The sequence below is a fragment of the Panthera onca genome, chromosome B1 (assembly GCF_046562875.1).
Source record: "Panthera onca isolate mPanOnc1 chromosome B1, mPanOnc1 haplotype 2, whole genome shotgun sequence".
Lineage (NCBI taxonomy): Eukaryota > Metazoa > Chordata > Mammalia > Carnivora > Felidae > Panthera > Panthera onca.
This window is the reverse complement of record NC_138342.1, coordinates 91,877,633-91,897,830: the sequence shown is the minus strand read 5'-3', so window position 1 is coordinate 91,897,830 and position 20,198 is coordinate 91,877,633. Positions and strand designations below refer to the sequence as shown.

At 36.6% G+C, this 20,198-nt stretch overlaps 1 protein-coding gene and 1 long non-coding RNA gene across 5 annotated transcripts in view; one reads left to right on the top strand and one right to left on the bottom strand.

Annotated features, from left to right (window-relative positions):
- Window positions 1–18,112, top strand: part of LOC132692203 (uncharacterized) — a 60,659-nt gene extending 42,547 nt beyond the window's left edge. For all 3 annotated transcript variants that reach the window (XR_009616230.3, XR_009616229.3, XR_009616228.3), the window contains 2 exons: window positions 12,151–12,261; window positions 17,424–18,112. This is a non-coding gene — a long non-coding RNA (uncharacterized LOC132692203). The remainder of the gene's footprint in view (window positions 1–12,150; window positions 12,262–17,423) is intronic.
- RRH (retinal pigment epithelium-derived rhodopsin homolog) lies at window positions 857–19,086 on the bottom strand. 2 transcript variants are annotated; one of them, XM_060654438.3, is made up of 7 exons: window positions 18,107–19,086; window positions 12,163–12,353; window positions 10,389–10,488; window positions 9,645–9,798; window positions 8,592–8,760; window positions 3,602–3,780; window positions 857–1,931 (listed from the first exon to the last, which is right to left on the bottom strand). In XM_060654438.3, exons 1-7 carry the CDS (start codon window positions 18,210–18,212, stop codon window positions 1,817–1,819), a joined length of 1,014 nt encoding a protein of 337 aa, XP_060510421.1. In that variant the 5' UTR covers window positions 18,213–19,086; the 3' UTR covers window positions 857–1,816. The 2 variants fall into 2 exon arrangements, with proteins under 2 accessions (XP_060510421.1, XP_060510422.1); XM_060654439.3 differs by lacking the exon at window positions 3,602–3,780 and having other exon boundaries at window positions 18,107–19,084.
- Window positions 19,087–20,198: the final 1,112 nt, after the last annotated feature.

Below are 20,198 nucleotides of genomic sequence, written 5' to 3'. Positions count from 1 at the left end.
TTTTCCTATGAATGTAATTGCTACTATACTGTGAAGATACACTTAACGTTTAAAACAATTCAATGTTTTAGGGGTGCTAGAAAATACTGCAGCTTATTTATATAACATTATAAATTATAGTTTTTGCATTTGTGATCTCCAAAAACAAAGTAAACAAAACCCAGTACCTAGATTTTTTAGGCAAAATGCTTCAATCCACCACTGAGTAGCAGGACCCAGGCTCTGGTGAGAATGTCTCCTGCAGCTCTCCCACATCACCTCAGTGCAGCATGTTTGTTTGTAATGAAGGCCATTATCTTGGTTTAAGAATATATTTTATTCTACATTAGTTTCCCAAGTTACGGGCATCAAGCCAGATCTGAAGATCCATTTCTTTTAGCAAAATTAGGCTCTATCAGAAAACAAAAATGTAATTCAATAATTAAAAACTACCTCCAATCACAGAAGATGGAAAATCCTCATCGACAGTTGATAGTCATGGATTTAGTGGCGTGTGTGTGTGTGTATGTGTGTGTGTATTGATTGGCCTTGCCTGATCACACACACACACACACACACACACACACACACACATATATAATTTAATCTTGCTGTTATTGTATTGGGTAGTTCTATCAATCATCTTTAAACCAAAAAAAAAACCTTTTTCAAAAGGAAATTCTATAAAAGTAAGAATATCATGGGAAGTTTTATTTAAAACTGATAGAATGCATATAGAAACAATAAAGTCAGCAAATTGTGCTCAATTAAAATAAAATACTGCAGATTTTAAATGTCCATTATTTAAACAGTATTACACTATCATACTATGCTTAATGGTTATTTCAAACAACAAATACATGAGTCTACAAATGCATTCCACATTCAACAGTTTTTTTATTGAGTGCCTACTATGTACCAAGCAACATGCAGTTATGTGCTAAGAATACATCAAAGAGCAAGCATACAGCTATCAATAGCCATTTCAGTTAAGCAAGACAATAAGTTCTACAGATCTGCTGTGCAATACTGTAGTCACAGTTACCAATACTATACTGTACACTTAAAAACTGTTTGAAAGGGTAGATTGCATGCTGTGTTCTTGCCACTATGAAGTAAATTTCAGACAAAATAGGAACAAAAGAACAAAACACAAAAAACCCACTCTGATTAAATTAAGTCTAGTGGCAAATATATGGAAATATATATACAGAAAAATGTTAATTGAAAATGCAGAATACATAATAATATACAGAAATTATATTGCTATATAAAGTAAATATGTGCATCAACTAATGTGATTTAGAAGCAAGTGTTTAATATTCATTTGATTATTTTTGTTAAATAGTATGTTAATATTTGCATTAAAATTTTAAGAGTGAAATGCTAAAAATGTTTTCCATCTAGTTCCATCTAGGAACATCCAACAACTCATTTCTGTAATTTACTTACTGAAGACTATTTATTATTATTAATTTATTTCAATATTAAAATAATGGCTACTTCGAGTCTAATGGAGGACCCAGGCAAGTTACTTGGTCATTGATACAGTGTAATGAATGCCATGATTGGGAGAAATAGAATGGGCCTTAATCTCATCTGCCTAGCTTCATCAAAGGAGATGGACATAAGTTTACATAAAGGGCATAAAGAAACATTCACTACAGTAGCCATCCCACAAATAGAAGAAATAGGAGAAACACTTGAGGCATTTAGGGTCTAATAGGACAATAATCTATGTATCTGATCTAAACATGATCATATTTAAAATAAAACTAAACCATTGGAGAAAAAAGTAAATAAAAAAATTTTGATACTGTATGCTTTTTCTCTTATTTCACTTTCTTCCAGAAGTCAGTGGGTTTTGAGATACATCCATTGGTAAAATACTTGTCACGGGCATAGGTTGGTGATTCTGACATTTGAACATGGCAAACATCGCCTTCCGAAATCTACAGTAAAAAAGGGGAAATCTGGCATTATCCTATAATGATTTGGAACTATTAAAGCGTTTTCAAATATGGCTAAGATGCCTCTACTGCCAATTGTCATCTCCAAATAAATTTCTGCCTCCAACTTTAAAAGCATTCATAGGGGCGCCTGGGTGGCTCAGTCAGTTAAGCGGCCGACTTCGGCTCAGGTCATGATCTCGCGGTCCGTGAGTTCGAGCCCCGCGTCGGGCTCTGTGCTGACCGCTCAGAGCCTGGAGCCTGTTTCAGATTCTGTGTCTCCCTCTCGCTGACCCTCCCCTGTTCATGCTCTGTCTCTCTCTGTCTCAAAAATAAATAAAACGTTAAAAAAAATTTTTTTTTAATAAAAAAAAAAGCATTCATAAATGTATAAGGTATATGGTACAGTTAGAGACCAGTTTTACACCACTGATTATAAATATTGAAGGCATTTAATACAAATCAATAATTATGCCTGTTTAAGATGACACTTCTAATGTCAATTACAGTTTACTTGAACCAAGGATGTGTGTTTCATGCATTTGTTCTTCTGAACAAAGGCCAGTTGAAATTAAGGGGAGCTTGAAAATGACTAATCTTTCCAAAAGAACTACCAATAGGCTCTGAATTTAAAATGTGTTCTTGGGGTGCCTCGGTGGCTCAGTCCGTTAAACCTCTGACTCTTGATTTCAGCTCAAGTCGTGATCTCACAGTTCGTGAAATAAAGCCCTGCATCAGGCTCAACGCTGACAGCGAGAAGCCTACTTGAGATTCTTTCTCTGACTTTCCCCTGCTAACTTAGGCATGCATGTGCACCCTTTCTCTCAAAATAAATAAAAATGTGTTCGTTATTCTTAGGTGGTCTGTTTGCTCTTAAAAGTTTTTGTTTCCCTGTATTCCTGTAGCTAAAGCTGCTCTACCAAACATGTGCCTAAATAACGTAAGTTTAATAGAAGCATCGCTGGCATTCCAGGATCAAATTACCTGACCTCTACTGAGATTTTTCTTATCAAATATTTAAGGACAATAAATTAGTTATTCCACCTTTCTGCAGTAACAGGAAATAAAATAATCTAAGCTTCACAGAGGAAATATTGCTGAGTCCCAACAAGGGGGGAGAGGGGAAAGTGGGGGATTTTTTATTATCCTGAATGACTACCCACCCCTGAAGTCCTTTTATTTTAGCACTGGGTTTTTCTCTTGCATCTGAATGTCTTCTGTTCTAATATACAACTATGCTACCCACTTATGGAGTTCAACGTTGTCTTCTTCACCTTGTCCCTTTTCTGGTAATAGAACCACTCTTTTCTTTGGAAAATCAATTCCATGTATTTTGGGTGGGGTAACCACGAGAACTAAGCTGAGCCCACTAACAACTTTCGAGCAGCTTTTCGGCCAGGGAGCTGTCTGAGACGAAACTCAAATTTGGAAAAGCTTAGATGGTAGAACTTGGGTCTTGTGTTGCTGTGATTATCTCACCTCCATGTGGGAAGAGGCTCTCATAGAACTGGAGCTCTAGGCATTTAAGGGCCTAGATGCTTCTCCAGTTGCATGAGCCAAATAATTTTTACACTAGTTTGAAGTGAATTTCTGTCACTCTCCAACCCCCCTAAATTTTTTTTTAACATTCTTTCTATATCTGTTTTTTTTAAAGCATTTTAGACATTACTTACTTTTTATTAGCAACCACATAAATACAGGGATTGTAGAATGTAGAAGATTTTGCAAATAGTGGAGCTATGATGGCCATTGAGGGAGGGATCTTCTTTGGGTCACCAAAAGAAGCCCATAAGCACACGATGGAATAAGGGGACCACGCCACCAGAAACATAAATATCATTATCACAGACATCTGTAAAATAAATCAATATTTGGCAAACCCAATATCTAAAATATTGAAATTTTTAAAATTTTTTAATGTTTATTTTTGAGAGAGAGAGAGAACAGGAAAGGGGCAGAGAGAGAGGGAGAAAGAAGACAAAGAATCTGAAACAGGCTCCAGGCTCCAAGCCATCAGCACAGAACCTGATGTGGGGCTCGAACTCACGAACTGGCAGATCGTGACCTGAGCTGAAGTCAGATGCTAAACTGGCTGAGCCACCCAGGCACCCCAAAAACTGAATTTTTCCAAACCTCATTGTACTTTGCTTATGTGCCTGAAGTCCTCTATGATAACAAGAACTTATTAAATGAGTAGAATGTTATACAGATGTAAAGGATGTCTTCTTTATCTGGGAAAGGAAGAATACAAAAGCTGGCTTTGATGAAAGGCACATGAAAACCCACTCTTAACCCATTTCTAGTAATTGTGCTATGGACTGCTGGCATTGTGCTTTTTCCTCTCACTCTCATTATTTGCTAATCTAAAAACTAACTTTCTCACTTTCTAAGTTCAATCTTGAAAAGACCAAAGTCGTATATTGAGTTCATTATATTGTAATACAGAAGCTCCACATAGATGTACAGTGCAGATAGTTTTGTAACGCAGCTCCCTAGCATCTCCTTTATATAAAAAATTATAATTTTTACATTGTTCCTTATTAATTGTCCACTAAAATGATAGAAAGAGGTTTAAAAAGATCTAAACCCTTAAGGTCTGAGAATCACAGAGTAGACAATAGCCTTGTAAAAATTAAAACTGAATAATCATTGGGCAAGCATCAAATTATTTATCAGACACAAGAATAATTTAAAAATAAATTTAAAAAACTTTTAAAAGTACCATCAGTGAGGGAACATGAAATAGAGACTAATCCATTACGCAGAACTTCAGAAAGTCCCTGGAATTGGAGGTAACAGCTAGCTCTGAATGTAGGGCAGCACATGGAACTTAAAATAGCAGAACTCATTGAAATCTGCAAAAACAGACAAACTTCTGAATCCCCTTACCATTCCACCATGCAACTGCCCCATCCCCTCCCCAGAAGAATCCCAGAGCTTCAGTCTAAGAGGTAGGAAACTATAGGATCTTGGGCTTAGCAGAGAGCTGGAGCACTGTAAGAAAGGGGTGCTGCATGCTGTCTGTCCCCTCCCTGCTCTGAGCCATGAGAATCTGGGAAACAGACTTGTGCTTCCCACTAAGGAACATGAAAGAATCTCCTTGGGAACTGACCAGCCCAGGAGAAAATACCTGGAGATACACAGTGTCAGAAATTCCCCCCAAGGAAACATCCCAGTGAGGAGCAGTCCAGAGCTCACAATCAGCTTTTTAGTGTATCACTTTTAAATATGTAGGAGACAGTCGCTGACCACCAGATATTGAGGAAACAAACTGACAGGCAGAGACAAAAATGGTGTGTGTGTGTGTGTATCTATCTAATGTATATATATAAATTATATACATATATATGTACCTAAACACACACACACACACACACACACCACAATGGAATATCACTTACCCATAGAAAGAATGAAACTTTGCCATTTGCAACATGGATGGACCCAGAGGGTATTATATTATGCTAAGTGAAATAAGTCAGACAGAGAAAGACAAATACCATATGATTCCACCTATATGTGGAATCTAAGAAACAAAACCAAATGAACAAACAGACAGACAGAAATAGACTCATCAATATGGAAAGCGTGGTTGCCAGAGGGGAGAAACATAGGGGATGAGTAAAATAGGTGAGGAGAATTAAGAGGTACAAACTTCCAGTTATAAAATAAATAAGTCATAGAGGTGAAAGTACAGCATAGGGAACATAGTCAATAATATTACAATGACATTTAATGGTGACAGATAGTAACTACAATTATTGTGGTGAACATTGTATCATGTAGAGAATCATTGAATCACTATGTTGTACACCTGAAACTAATATAACATTGTATGCCAACTATACTTCAATGATAATTCTTTTTTTAAAAAAGATACCAAAAAATGATGCAGAAATTCAGGGGAAACAAATATGTGATGAACAGAAATGAGAGAAGATACATATCCATAAAACAAGAAGAGGGGGCTATTGAAAAGGAGTAGAGGGTGTAAACTAATTCTTTTTATCTATAAAAATGGGCTTTCTCCTATGCCCTATCTATAAAAGAAAGAGGAGAATTTTTAAAATGCAATAGAAAAGTTGAACAATGTGATTAGCCAGGATCAGGGTACTGAGGTGAGTCATGCAAGCTCAGGGTGAGATCCTATCTTTATTTAAAATTTTATATTTTGTTCAGTGAGTTTCTGACATTAATTTTGATTTTTTTAAAAAATGCTACATTAACTGGAGCACCTGGGTGGCTCAATCAGTTAAGCATCAGACTTCGGCTCAGGTCACGATCTCACGGTTGGTGAGTTTGAGCCCCGTGTCAGGCTCTGTGCTGACAGCTTGGAGCCTGGAGCTTGCTTGGGATTCCGTGTCTCCCTCTGTACACCTCCCCCACACTCACTGTGTGTCTCTGTCTCAAAAATAAATAAGCATTAAAAAAAATAATAAAAATACATTAACTACTTTGTGTGTTGGGGGGGGTGGGGATTACTGAGTTTTGTGGTGCCTGATTAAATTTTGCACCCGGGGCGCCTGGGTGGCTTGGTCGGTTAAGCATCTGACTTCAGCTCAGGTCATGATCTCACGGTCCATGAGTTCGAGCCCCGTGTTGGGCTCTGTGCTGACAGCTCAGAGCCTGGAGCCTGTTTCAGATTCTGTGTCTCCCTCTCTCTCTGCCCCTCCCCTGCTCATGCTCTGTCTCTCTCTGTCTCAAAAAAATAAATAAACGTTTAAAAAAAAAATTAAATTTTGCACCCAAGTCTTGAGCCTCATTTTTCTCACCCAACCCCAGACATAGACCTGGTTGAGGAAATCTCTCAGAAAGAAACAAACGGAAACAAAGCTCAAGACAGAGACAACATAGGAGAGAAAATTTAAGAAAATTAGAAGGTAAATCCAGGAAATTTAATATTAAAAAAAAAAGGACTTCCAGAAAAAGAGAACAGGAAAAACAAAACAGAGAGAGGAAATCGCCAGAGAAATAATACAAGAAGTCTCCCAGAAGGGGAGGACCTGAGTCTTCATATTGAAAGAACTCACCAAGTACCCAGCACATGGTGAATAAAGAGCCCCATCAAGGCACATCTGCATGAAATTCTAGAAAATTGGAGACACAGAAATGATCCTTCAAGCTTCCAGAGAGAATGCATAGATCACTACAAAGGGACTGTCACAAGCATGCTGTCAGCCTTCGTAATAGCAACACCGGAAGCTGGGAAGCTATAAGGCAATGCTTTCAAAACTCTTTGGAAATCGTTTTCTACTTAAAATTCCATACAAGGCAAACAGTCAAATATAATCATAGAATTAAGACATTTTTCAGGCAACAAAATCTTTAAAAAATATACCTCCCTATAATCTCAGAAATCTACTTGAGAATGTGTTCCACCAAATGAGAGAGTAACCAAGAAAAAGGAAGATACGCAAGCCAGAATACAGGTGATTCAACCCAGGAAAGAGGCCAAAGACATTCCCAGTTGGTGATAAAGAGATCTGAGGATGCTGGCAGTGGTCTTAGAGAAGGGCCAGTATAGAGCAGAACACTTGGAAGTGCCAGGAGGGACTGTTCCAAAAAAAAAAAAAAAAAGGATAAAGTCAATTAGTCTCTGATGCATTTGAAAATATTGAGAGGAGGGGCGCCTGGGTGGCTCAGTTGGTTAAGCGGCCGACTTCGGCTCAGGTCACGATCTCACAGTCCGTGAGTTCAAGCCCCGCGTCGGGCTCTGTGCTGACAGCTCAGAGCCTGGAGCCTGTTTCAGATTCTGTGTCTCCCTCTCTCTCTGCCCCTACCCTGTTCATGCTCTGTCTCTCTCTGTCTCAAAAATAAATAAACATTAAAAAAAAATTTTTTTTTTTTAAAGAAAAAAAAAAGAAAATATTGAGAGGAGATTGGCACTTCTGGTAGGGAGTTAAGAGATGAACTGGCAATAGGTACACAGAACAGTAACCATAACTATGGTGGTGGGGAGGGTAGGACAGATGGGGAGCAGAAGAGGAGACAGAGAGGAGGAGGGAGGAAGAAAGAAAGGAATGAATTATTTACCCCAAAAGAAAAACAATTTGTTTAAAAAAATACAAATCACAGAACCTTACAGAGGTCTGCAATAAACAAAATTTAGGTAGTTACGATAATGTAAAATAATGTAACCGAATATTAACATTATACTGACAAGATGAGGAAAAAAGGTTGGGGTAGAGGAGTGGGAAAGATGATATAAGAGAGAGAAATTCTCATTGTCCATAGTGGGAAATCAAGAGTAATAGCAAATAAAAATATCCAAAACAGCAGATAAACACATCATTTAGAAATATGGAGGCAGGGGCGCCTGGGGGCTCAGTCGGTTAAGCATCTGACTTCAGCTCAGGTCATGATCTAATGGTTCATGGGTTCGAAACCCCACGTGGGGCTCTGTGCTGACAGCTCAGAGCCTGGAGCCTGCTTTGGATTCTCTGTGTCCCTCTCTCTGCCCCTCCCCCACTCGCGCTCTGCCTCTCTCTGTCTCTGTCTCTCTCAAAAAATGAATAAACAATTAAAAGAAAGAAAGAAATATGAAGGCAAACAAGAAAAAGAGCCAGGGAATAAGAATCAGGTGTTGGGGAGAAGTGATTATAATATAGACCACATCTGTGTAAAAGCTCCATTGCGAAAACATTTTAAGGATTTTAATCTTACCTTTGTCACATCTACCTGATTTGACCAATCTCTGTTGAGGTATCCAGTGCAGTTACTAGTATCATGGCATTTAATGGTTTGAGTGACATGGTAATAACAGTAAAACATCACTGTCAAGGGTATAATAAAATTTATCGCAATAACTGTCATCGTGAAAGAAACAAAAGATCTGAAAACAAGAAAAGGGAATCATTAAATCACTACTTGTTTAAAGTGCTAAATAGGGCAAAGGAAATAGGACAATATTAAAAATAATACTAGCACTGTTAAACAGTCACTGTATTATTAAATAGCTTAGGAAGGATATTTAACTAATTCCTTTAGACTAGGAGTTGGCAAAGTGTAGCCTACAGGCCACGCCCAGCCTTGTCATCCGTCTTTGTAAATTAAATTTTATTGGAACTACATTCATTTATATACTATCTATGGCTGCTTTCACAGGCAGGCTTGAACAATTATAACAGAGACAGTCTTGTCTGTAAAGCATAAAAATATTTACTATTGCCCCTTTACAGAAAAATCTTAAATTTAGATTAAGAAATTTTCTACTTGTTTTTCTGAGTAGTCTTCCGTTTTCTTTAATAAACGAAGTTACCCTCTTTTTCCTGGTAAATACAGAGAAGCAAAACTAACAAACAAGCGAATCCTTACAGTGACTGCTTTTGCTGTGTAATTTCAGCTTTATCACCAGACCATCTTGAAAAGATAGTAGGGACTCAGCCTGGGCTTCCCACAGAGCTGCATGCTGTCTAGCGATATTAACACTCCCTTTTCCCTTTTGGATTCTATCTCTGAGTTACAAATACCAAAAGGGTGCTTCTGTGCCCACTTTGGTGCCACGGGAGAGGATGTAAAAGGGTAAGGGGAACAAGGGAGCTGGATGGCCTTTACTTGCAAACAAGAGTAATTCAATGCTGGATTCACATGTCACCACCAAGGAAGCACTTTGCCACACTCTGATTGGAAAACATTTGACCTGACCTTAAATTTGAAATGGTGAGAAAATGTCTACATTAGAAGTATTTGATTATAAAGTGTAAATGTGTCTCTTACACATCATTTTTCCTCCAGTTTATGGTACAAGTAGCCCCAGTAGGATCTGGGGCATAACTAGCCCACCCTATGATAGGCATCAAAGCCCAAAAGAGACCATTGAGCCAGGCCCCCAGAATCATACTGATGTAAGTGTTGGTGGTCATTCTTCTTCCTATTAACAAACAGATGAAATATTAGCATCATTTGCCAGTGATGAATTCATACCTCCACTTTGTTTTTTACTAACTATTCAAATTTGTTGTCAAGTAGATTCTTTGCAAAGCACTTTAATTCATTCAGAGGCCTATCTATGTGAATTTATATTCAGAAAAGAAAATGGCATTTAAGCCAAAACCTTTGGCCCTAGCCAAAGCTGGAAAGATAGCCAGGGGCCAGACCACACAGGCCCTTGGAGGCTGTGCTATGAAATTTGGATTTTATTGTAATTATAATAGGAAATCATTGAAACTTTTGAACAAGGATTCTCAGACAAATAAGACTGACCATGATTACAATTCATTACACACACACACACATATATATGCATGTGTGTATATGTATACATACACAAACACACACATATATAACATGTATATGTATATATATACATATATATGTGTGTGTGTGTGTATATATATATATATATATATATATATATATATGGGTTTTTTTTTTTACATTTATATTTTAAAGTAAATGTGTGTTAAGTGGTACTTAGGCAGGAAGTACCTTCCATTGAGAAAGTTGAGAGAAGTGCTATACCTGAGTTAGGACTGCAGATGGTCAGGTATCGATCCATAGCCACAACAGTGAGTAATCCAATACTTGCCATTCCAAAAAAGATATTCAACCCAGCATAAATCTAAAAATCAAAATCGGAAAGAACCCACTATTCTACATGCCCTCCCAAGAGATATTTACATTTTTATTCCAGTGTTAGAATATATTTTAGATACATTGAATGTTTTTTATTTTAATAATTTTAAAATACATTTTCCATCGTCATATTGTAACTGGCTTATTAAAGGCATTTATGGAAAGTGCTTTAGGACTTCACTAATTAAAATAAAATGTTAAGACTTAAAGTAATACTTCTATACAACATATTCTATTAACAGAGTAAAAAACAAACTATAAATGAGGTACAATGCATATAACCAACAAAATACTAGTGTTTACAAGGTAGACAATTCAACAAGGGGAAAAGACAAACAGAAAAATGAGTGATTCACACAAGAGGGAATCTGAATATTTATGACATAAGGTGTAAACCACAATATGTATTCAAAGAAGTGCAAATTGTAAGATACCATTCAGACACATAAAAATGATGAAAAAAAAATTAGAAGTCTGACAGTCCCAAGCATTAGGGAGAATGTGGAATCATAGAAGTTCTCCTAATTGTCATACCCATTTTGGAGAGCAATTTGGGCACATCTAGTGAAGTTGAAGATGAATATTCTCTACAACCCTCTCCTGAGAAATATATTTAAAGAAATTCTCACATATTGTAGGAGACATGAATAAGAATGTTCATTGAAACCTTGTTGGTGAAAGAAGAACATGGGGGATAAATACTCAATAACAGAAAAATAAGTACATTCCGGTATGTTCATAAAATGGAATATCATGTAGCAGTTAAATTGAGTACATCCAACAACATGTATAAACCTCAAAAACATGAAGATTGTATAACACAAACAATACATCATTTATACAGAATTTAAAATATCCATGCAGTTTAGTTTATGTACACCCTAAATATGTACTAAGATAGAAAAACATTCATGGGAAAGAAGGAAATATGATTGGATATGGTGCGCAATGGCCTTCAACAGTATTTTTCAAGTTTTATATCTTTAAAAAGCAAAACAACCTGAAGCACATATTGCAAAACCTTAAGATCTGACAAAACTAGGTGGTACACACATGAGTATTCATTATTCTCTATTACATTGTATTCTCTATTTTATAATTTTTAAAATAGTAAACTTTTTAAAATAGTAAACTGATTTTAAAAATCAGGCCAAAAGTCATGTCTGCCTACTAGGATATGCAAATTAATATTTATATATTTTCTTGCCAGTAAAATTAATAGTAGATATAATTAATAGCAACTCCATTGGAGGACTTTCCATAGGGGAAAAAACCTGATAGCTTAACTGTATTACTTAGATATTATGATATTGTCATTAAATATTAAATATTGTCATTAAATATTGTTTCAAATGAAAATAGGATATTTCTTTTTGAATATGCGAATTTTTACTTTTCTTCTCTAGCTGAATGCTAATTTTTTTGTTTTTTCCTTTGGGTTGGGGAAATTTCAAAAACATAATAATTGCTACCAAGGTCATTTCTCTTATTAAAGAATATATTTCCCAGTCACTCCTGAAGTTCTTTTCAGTAAGAGCGCTTTATCTATTATCCCATGTGATCTCATTTGATTGAAACCTGTGGGAATTTTTTTAGACATTTAAATTTACATCTCTTTAATCTATTTTATTTTCCTTTCATCCCAAAGGATCTCCAATACCTGACATCCTGCATATCCAAATTTCCAACTTCCATACAGATCTGAAGCTGCAGACATGGGATATCCAATGCTACTGACCCCTATGTCAGTAACAGCCAGGTTAATGATAATTGCATTTGTGGGAGTCCGAAGTTCCTTGTACTTAATGAAGATGCCCAGAACTATTATGTTGCTGAGAATACTTATCATACCTGAGAACACATAAAAAAAAAATCACTTTTTTTAATTTGAGTGTTTAAAAGTAGTATCACAATTAAATATTTAAGCCCCTTCAAATAGCAAATCCATTTTAACTCATTCGAGGAGCTTCAACTGTTCTTAAAACTGTAATATCTTCACAGCCTTTTTGTGCAATAGAAATAATAAAATAACAAAGAATTTGCCAATTGCATAAATAGCACTGAAGGCTGGTTAATCACTCTCCCCTTGAAATTGCTCCTTTATCTTTCATAATACCACCCCTGCTGATTTTTAAGATATATGTATGACCATACCATCTCTTTTGGCAGTCTAACTTCCTCCTCCTCCTTCCTGAGGCCTGAAGCTTTCCCTCTCTCAATTTTCCTTTCTCGAGCCTCAACTATGATTCTGTCCTAACAGCTCTTCTGTCTCGTTCCAGCCCTGACCCATGCTCCAGTTCCATATCCCTTTTCCTTCAACTCATTGTCATTAAACATTTATTAGGGATCTATCATGTATAAGATCAGATGACTGTTCCAATATTTCTTGAAATTCATCATGTTCAAATCAAAGCATCCAACACACACAGTCACTCACACACATCTGTAGAATGCACACTGTAAGGTTTGCCTATCCAAAAAGGAAGTCAAGCTGGCTTTTAAGTACATTGAGAAGCTTCACAGGTGATACACGCTAGTCAAATTTCCACAAACTAGGATCTGATTCTTAGCCTTGCAGGTCCCAAAACTCATTGTTGTCAATGCCCTGGAACAGGCTGGACTCAGGTAGATAGATGACTGAACTTCATAATCAGAATGGCCGTGTATTAATATACAATAAGCAATATTGTTGACTGGACCAGACACGTATGTTAGCCCAATTAACAACCTACATGCTGCAAAGTATGTGTAAATATCCCAGATGTGGGTCATACCAGGTCCTAACAGTGGGGATGGGGAAGTAGATTTTGGCTGAGAGAGGCTAGAGCCATTACCAGATTCCTGGGGGCTAAAAGAGGGGTAAGCAACAATACAGAGTTGTATTCACCATTATGAAGAGTACAACTGGTGTGCAGTCCCCAGCAGTTCTAATGAGGGAAGGTTTTCAAGCACCAACACACAAAAGTATCAGCTGGGGAAGAACTTCTTGGCACCCTCATCCAAAACTTCCTTTTAGCATCCTGTCACGCTAAGCTTCCAGATTCCCATTCTTTCCCTTCCTTGCTGGGGCAGAATAAGCTTGCTACAACATAGAATTAATGTTTCTTCTCAGAACTTTCAATACTCTCCACTGGCTGTAGGATAAAAGCCCACATGTCCCAACCTGATATTCCAGTTTTTGCCTTAATTGGTTTTCACTTTCTTTAAGCAAATTTCCTCACTTGTCAAAACAAGCCCTCCATTCTAGTTATTTATCAAATACACAAGGCTTGTTGTAAATTTTGACTCCAATTTCTTCCACTTGGAACAACGTACTTTTTTCCTGTACCTATTCAATCAAATGCTACCTATCCTTCAAAGTTCTATTCAAGCCCAGTTCTACCCTAGGGCCTTCCCCTACCCACAGTATACTCTCTTCTCTAAATTCCCAAAGTGCTTGCTTAGATTATATATTATTAATCTTATGTGATGATATATTCTTTAACGTTTATATATTCTTAGTCTTCCCATCTAGATTTCAGGCTCCTAACGACTCCTGTGTTCTATGAGTATGTGGCATATAGATTTATTTAATAAACAGACCACAACTAAAACTCATATTCTTTCATTTCTATTATTCCTGCAAAGCATAAGTAAGGCATAGTGATAGCAAATTTGATGATTCTTTGGCTCTATTTTTTTTTTTTAAGATTTAAAAAAAATTTTTTTTGTTTGTTTACTTATTTTTGAGAGAGACAGAGTGCGAGCGGCGGAAGGGCAGAAGGAGGAGGAGACAGAATTTGAAGCAGGTTCCGGGCTCTGAGCTGTCAGCACAGAGCCCACCGTGGGGCTTGAACCCACGAACTGCAAGATCATGACCTGAGCCGAAGTTGGACGCTTAACCAACTGAACCACCCAATGCACCCCCTTAAGATTTTATTTTTAAGTTATCTCTACACCCAACGTGGAGGTGGAACTCACAACCCTGAGATCAAAGGCAACATGCTGTGCCCAATGAGCCAGCCAAGGGCCCGCTCTTTGGCTCTATTTTTTGCATCAAGTATTATAGCATGCATACAAGAAATACTCCAAAAAGTAATGAATCGAAGAATCTTTCTAAGCTAATTATAAATTTGATGTTTTAAGAGTTCAGATAAAACATAGTACAGTAAGTTGTTGCCTACCAAGTACACAGCCAGAATAGAGTTAACTGTACTTCTGGGGAGGTCTTAGATATAATGGGGGATATGCGGTAAACAAGTTGGCCCTTTATTTGCTCAGCAGCTATCTCAAGCTCTCTGCTCTATTTCTCAAACTGCGGATATTTTCTAAGGAGTAGATAATAATAGATCATTTAATAGTTCAGTCTACATTAATTCCCCCTTGGCTTCTGTGGCTTTCTTTCAATCTCTTTGGTAGATCTTACTTAATCTATATCTGACCTTTATTTCTCTATCTCTACCTTATTAAATATGTGCATTGTCCAAGTTTCTGTACCAGACCCTTTCTTTTCACATTCAGTACATAATCTTGAGTGATTTCATACATATCCAAGTCTATATGCTGATCCTTTCCAGATCGATCTCATAAAATTCAAACCCACATGTCCAGCTTTTTACTGGACATCTCTCAAACTGAACCCAGAGACTTTTCTCCTACTGCCTCAAACCTATTCCTCCCCAGGTGTTTTCCTATCTTGGTGAATAGCTTCACCATCTAACCAGGAGCCCCAAACAGAAACTTGTCATCTTTGATATCCCCTCTCCTTCTCCTTCAATTGCCACACCCAACCATCAATTCTAACTTTTGGCTCTTGATTGTGTCTATTTCTTTCTATCCCCATTGCCACTTGTCCCTCCTTAGGATCCTTCTTAATCTTAATCACACAGGGGCCTCCTATGTGGACTCTTAGCTACTAATATATAGCACATTTCTAAAATGCAAGTGGAATCACATTATTCAATGACTCATCACCCTTATGACTTAGGTGATTCTTCATTACCTGGTACACAGCCTCCTCTGCAGCCTAATATCTCTTGCCCTTCACTTTACAATTCATTCATAATGTATTTATTTCACATCTTTAATTTACCATGCCCTCTTGCCTCCCAGCCTTACCTGGATTAAGAGACAGTGCTCAAGTTGGTAAAAGTTTATAAGGGAAATATTAAATTGAAAATTAAAAACGAGGAGACCTGGGTGGCTCAGTCGGTTGTGCATCCAACACTTGATTTTGGCTCAGGTTGTGATCTCATGGTTTGTGGGTTCAAGCCCTGTGTTGGGCTCTGCACTGACAGCATGGAGCCTACTTCGGATTCTCTCTCACCCCTTCTCTCTCTGCCCCCCCCATCCATGTGCACTTTCTCTCAAAATAATTTTTTTTTTTTAAAAGAAAAAATTAAAAACAAAAAATCTAAATAAGTTCTCGGTAAAAGTAACAAATGAAATAAATGCTTTATTCTCATAGCTTTTTTGGTTTGGGTTTGGAAAGATGAGTAGGTTTTATTAAATGAGGGGACCTAAAGAACAATAAATCTTTCAACAGAAGCATGAAGAGGTTAGATATGCTCCCTTCAGTTTATCCGAAAACCACAACCAAATAACACATACTCATCGTATTCCTTAATAAAACTGACCCTTGAGGGCACCTCGGTGGCTCAATCAGTTAATTGTCCAATACTTGATTTCAGCTCAGGTCATGATCTCACAGTTTGTGGGTTCAAGCCCTGCATTGGGCTCTGCAATGACAGCCTGGAGCCTGTTTGGGATTCTCTCTCTCCCTCTCTCTGTCCCTCCTCAGCTCCCACGTGTGCTCTTCCTCTCTCTCTCTCTCAAAATAAATAAATGAATTTTAAAAATTAAAAATTTTAAAATTAAAAAAAAAATGAGTTTTGAGGTTAGATGTGAGGGCTCTAGAACCAAAATGTCTGACTTCAAATCCTGGTGTAGCTACTTAGTAGATTTGTGTGTTGGGCAAGTTACTTAAACACTTTGTCTGTATAAACAGGGAAGATAAAACTAAGTCACTGACTTAGTATAAGGATGAATTATTCTATACGAGTAATTATTTAGAATAGTGCAAAAATTCAAATAACAGTAGCAGTAGTTGGTAGTGGTGGTCATCTTTGTAGTTGTAGTAAGATTGCTATTATTGTTACTGCTATGAGCACAAGAACCAGAGAGAACAATTTCTTAACAAGAAATTGTCTTTGCATGCTATTGTTTGTAAACAGGTCAAAAAAGATAGCTTTTCTTGATCATCTACAAAAAACTAACTAAACCAAAGGTTTGTATACCAAGTATTTCTATGTAATTGTGACGATTTTCTCTTTAATTAGCATATTGTTTTCTCATATTGTTTCAACCACAAAAAAAAAAAAAAATCAGAAAGAAACTAGAACTTGTCCAGTCAGTACTTATCATACAGAGGTATTCAAATGAACAAGCTAGCAAAGTACTAAAATTTACAAAAATTATCTGAGGAACCATAATTTCTAACACTGAAGTAATTGTGAATTATAGGGGAACTAGGCAATTAGAAAGAATAAACTGAGTACCATAGGATTTGTTTATACTTTTCACTCCACTTTTGAATATATTTGAACATTTTCAAACGTCAATACAAAAAATGATAACCCAAGGTACAGTTACTTCTAAAACTCATTACTGAGCATAGAGTTGAAAATGAAGTTACTGCTTAGTATAAAATTTATACAATTCAACCTATACCTAAAAAAGATGAGACAACTTCTATTGTCATTCCCCCACCCTTCTTTTTCAGTAAACACCTTTATCTTAATCCAGTATACATCAATGACTGTGTGCATGTGAGGAGAAAGAAACACATATGTGTCCAACATCTACTGTATGTGTCGTTTAAGTCATTCAGGTTTACTCTTCACAACAATCATGACAAGTATCTTATTCTTAACCTGTTTTCAGATAAGAAAATGGAAGAACACAAAGCTGAGGGAATTTGCTCACTGTTGCATAGATACTAAAGGATGAAATCCAAAGTGCAAGAGTTTTCCAATACAGCATCCTGGGAATGAGCTGAATTTCCACCTTGTCTTCAACAACAATACAGTCTGCTCTCTTTTTTTACAACTTTCATTTTCTTTCCAGGACCTTAATTAGATTTCCAGGATCTTAATTAGATTCCACCACCAAAGACAAGACGACACAGAGGATGTATGAGAATAGTAAATGACCTAAAAATACTTTTTTGCCATGGTACACACTCTTCCCCAATAAAGCCTTAATTTGACAATGTAATAACCAAATATATGGATGATTATTAAAAAATTATTCATTTTAGAGAAAACTTTTCTCAACCGCACTTCACCACTGTCACATTATTTATCAGGATTCAAAATAACTTATGGCATTAACCACCCTTCACAATGCCTTCATTTATCCTTCCATCCATGTTCTCTCACTCTACAAGCCAGGAACGGGGCAAGTAGTATCATCCCTATTGCCCACATGAACACCCCAACTCAGAAAAGATAAGGGATTTGAAACATCTCTGATCCCATACTTTTTTCTACTGACTTATGCTGAAAAACTGTTTTTCTTCACCCATTTGAAAGAAAAATAACAGTTAATGGAGTAAACATCCATACCTGCTGTGATCAAGTAAGCTGCAACAATATTGTGTTCAGTCTGTGAAAAGACTGAGCCATCTTCATTTTTAGAGTCTGAATTGTTGTTTAAGTTATTCCTTAGCATTTTGGAGGGAAGTTGAGACAGCCCTCATAATGAGCGTTCAATGATTACAAAATGTTTTAAGAGTCGATGAAGAAGAATTTTCAGAACCAATCATTTCCACTCAAAGACCTCAGAGAAGGGCCTTTTCATAGAGGCCCTCCCTTAACAAATTTAATTGGGCTAGTGAAAGGATTTTAATTCCCAGAACAAGGCAAAAGCTTATTAGCAAAATACAGAGAAATAACAAGCACCACGCATTTTAAACAATTTGGGCAGCAGCTTAGTTAAGCTTAGCAGCTTATCTAAGGAGATTATCAAGTGCACACTCCCATTCAAACAATAAACATACTCAAAAATCAGTGTGGGAGCTGACTTAACTGATTGTTGCTGGAAATCAGTCCTGAAATTAAGAACCAGCTTTGGTCACCTAAAACTATTCAGGTTAAGGACCCTACTTTCTGTTGAGCTATTCGAGTTTTTCCATTTCAGTTTCTTTTTCCAGAACAATTTGAATAATCAGACATAAAGAAGTAGTCTCCCTCCATCCTTCCAAATCTCACTCCCCTAAAAGTACATATTTTTTGGTGTACATCTTCTCTAATATATATTCATACTAGGATTTGAGGTTTCTCCCACTTTTTTTTTCTTTTAAGCAAAAAGGGGTAGATATGCATATATAAAATCATTCTGTAACATATTTTCCCCTAAAGCCAGATCATAAATTCCAGGTCAATAAACCTAAGTCTAACCTATTAATAGCTTATATTTCATAGCATTGATATAGTTTATTTTACAATCCACCTCACTTAATTTACCCTATGCTTTGGTATGCACAAGTAATTATCTAATAATAAAAGTCACAGAATATATCAGCAAAGTATCTGGATTCAGTCATTCATCTTAAGAAATACAGGGCAATTCTAATATTTTGGACTCTTGTTAACAACCCAAAAAGTAGGTTACAGAAATGGGTTATAATCTAGCATGAAAATTTTTAGAATAAACCATTCCTACCACTTCCCCCCTCCCCATACTCTTTCTGTCATGTAATATTACTAAAATTTGATTCTTTGCAATATTTCTTTTAAATCAGTAACTTCAGAGAAATGCTAGATGCACCAAAGTTAACAGTGTAAGCATATAATAGAACCACTAGAGGGCTATATTTACCCACTGAATTTAATTTTATAACTTGGAATGGCACAGCAGGAAAGGACCCAACATAATCCTTTGTCTTAATTCTCCCAGCTATGTAGAAAATGAAGGGCAGGTTGATCTGTCCCAGATCTTACAGGTACCCGTACTCAATTTTTATAAATGTAAACTAATGCTCCAAAGAGTTATCCATACTCTGAGTGAATCTCGTCAGTATTCCAAGATCAAAATATTTTCAAATGACCCTAAAGCAATTAACACATAAGAGGAATTCTCCTTTTTAAAAAAAAACTCTGGGTTATTGGGTTTTAAGGGTTGGCTTTGGGTTGCTTGTTTTTTTGCATTCAGTATGCAGAATAAAACAAATTGATCTTTCTTTGGTTCATAGGTTCATATTCATTTTCTTTTCTATAAGAGATTATACCTAGTTTTGGCATCCATTTAAATTTCATTTGTTAAGAACTGAAGAAAAAACAATTCCAAATTTATCTGCTGTAGATAAAAGCTTTATAGTTTGAGTGTGGTAAGTACAAACTACTTTTTCATGCTTCATGACTGATGCAGAGAAGCTATACTGGGATGAGGCTTAGAATACTCTTATGTATCACTTATGTACAAAAGTGAAATGCAATAAAGGGTGCTTATGTTCTCATATACAAAAGGCAAAGATTTTGAAAAGAGGTGTTAATTATAAATAATGTTAAAGTATTGTTCTACTCACCTACTGTTTTAAAGATTAGCTATATACAGGGCACCTGAGTGGCTCAGTCAGTTAAGTGTCCAACTTCAGCTCAGGTCATGATCTCATGGTTTGTGAGTTCGGGCCCCACATCGGGCTCTGTGCTGACAGCT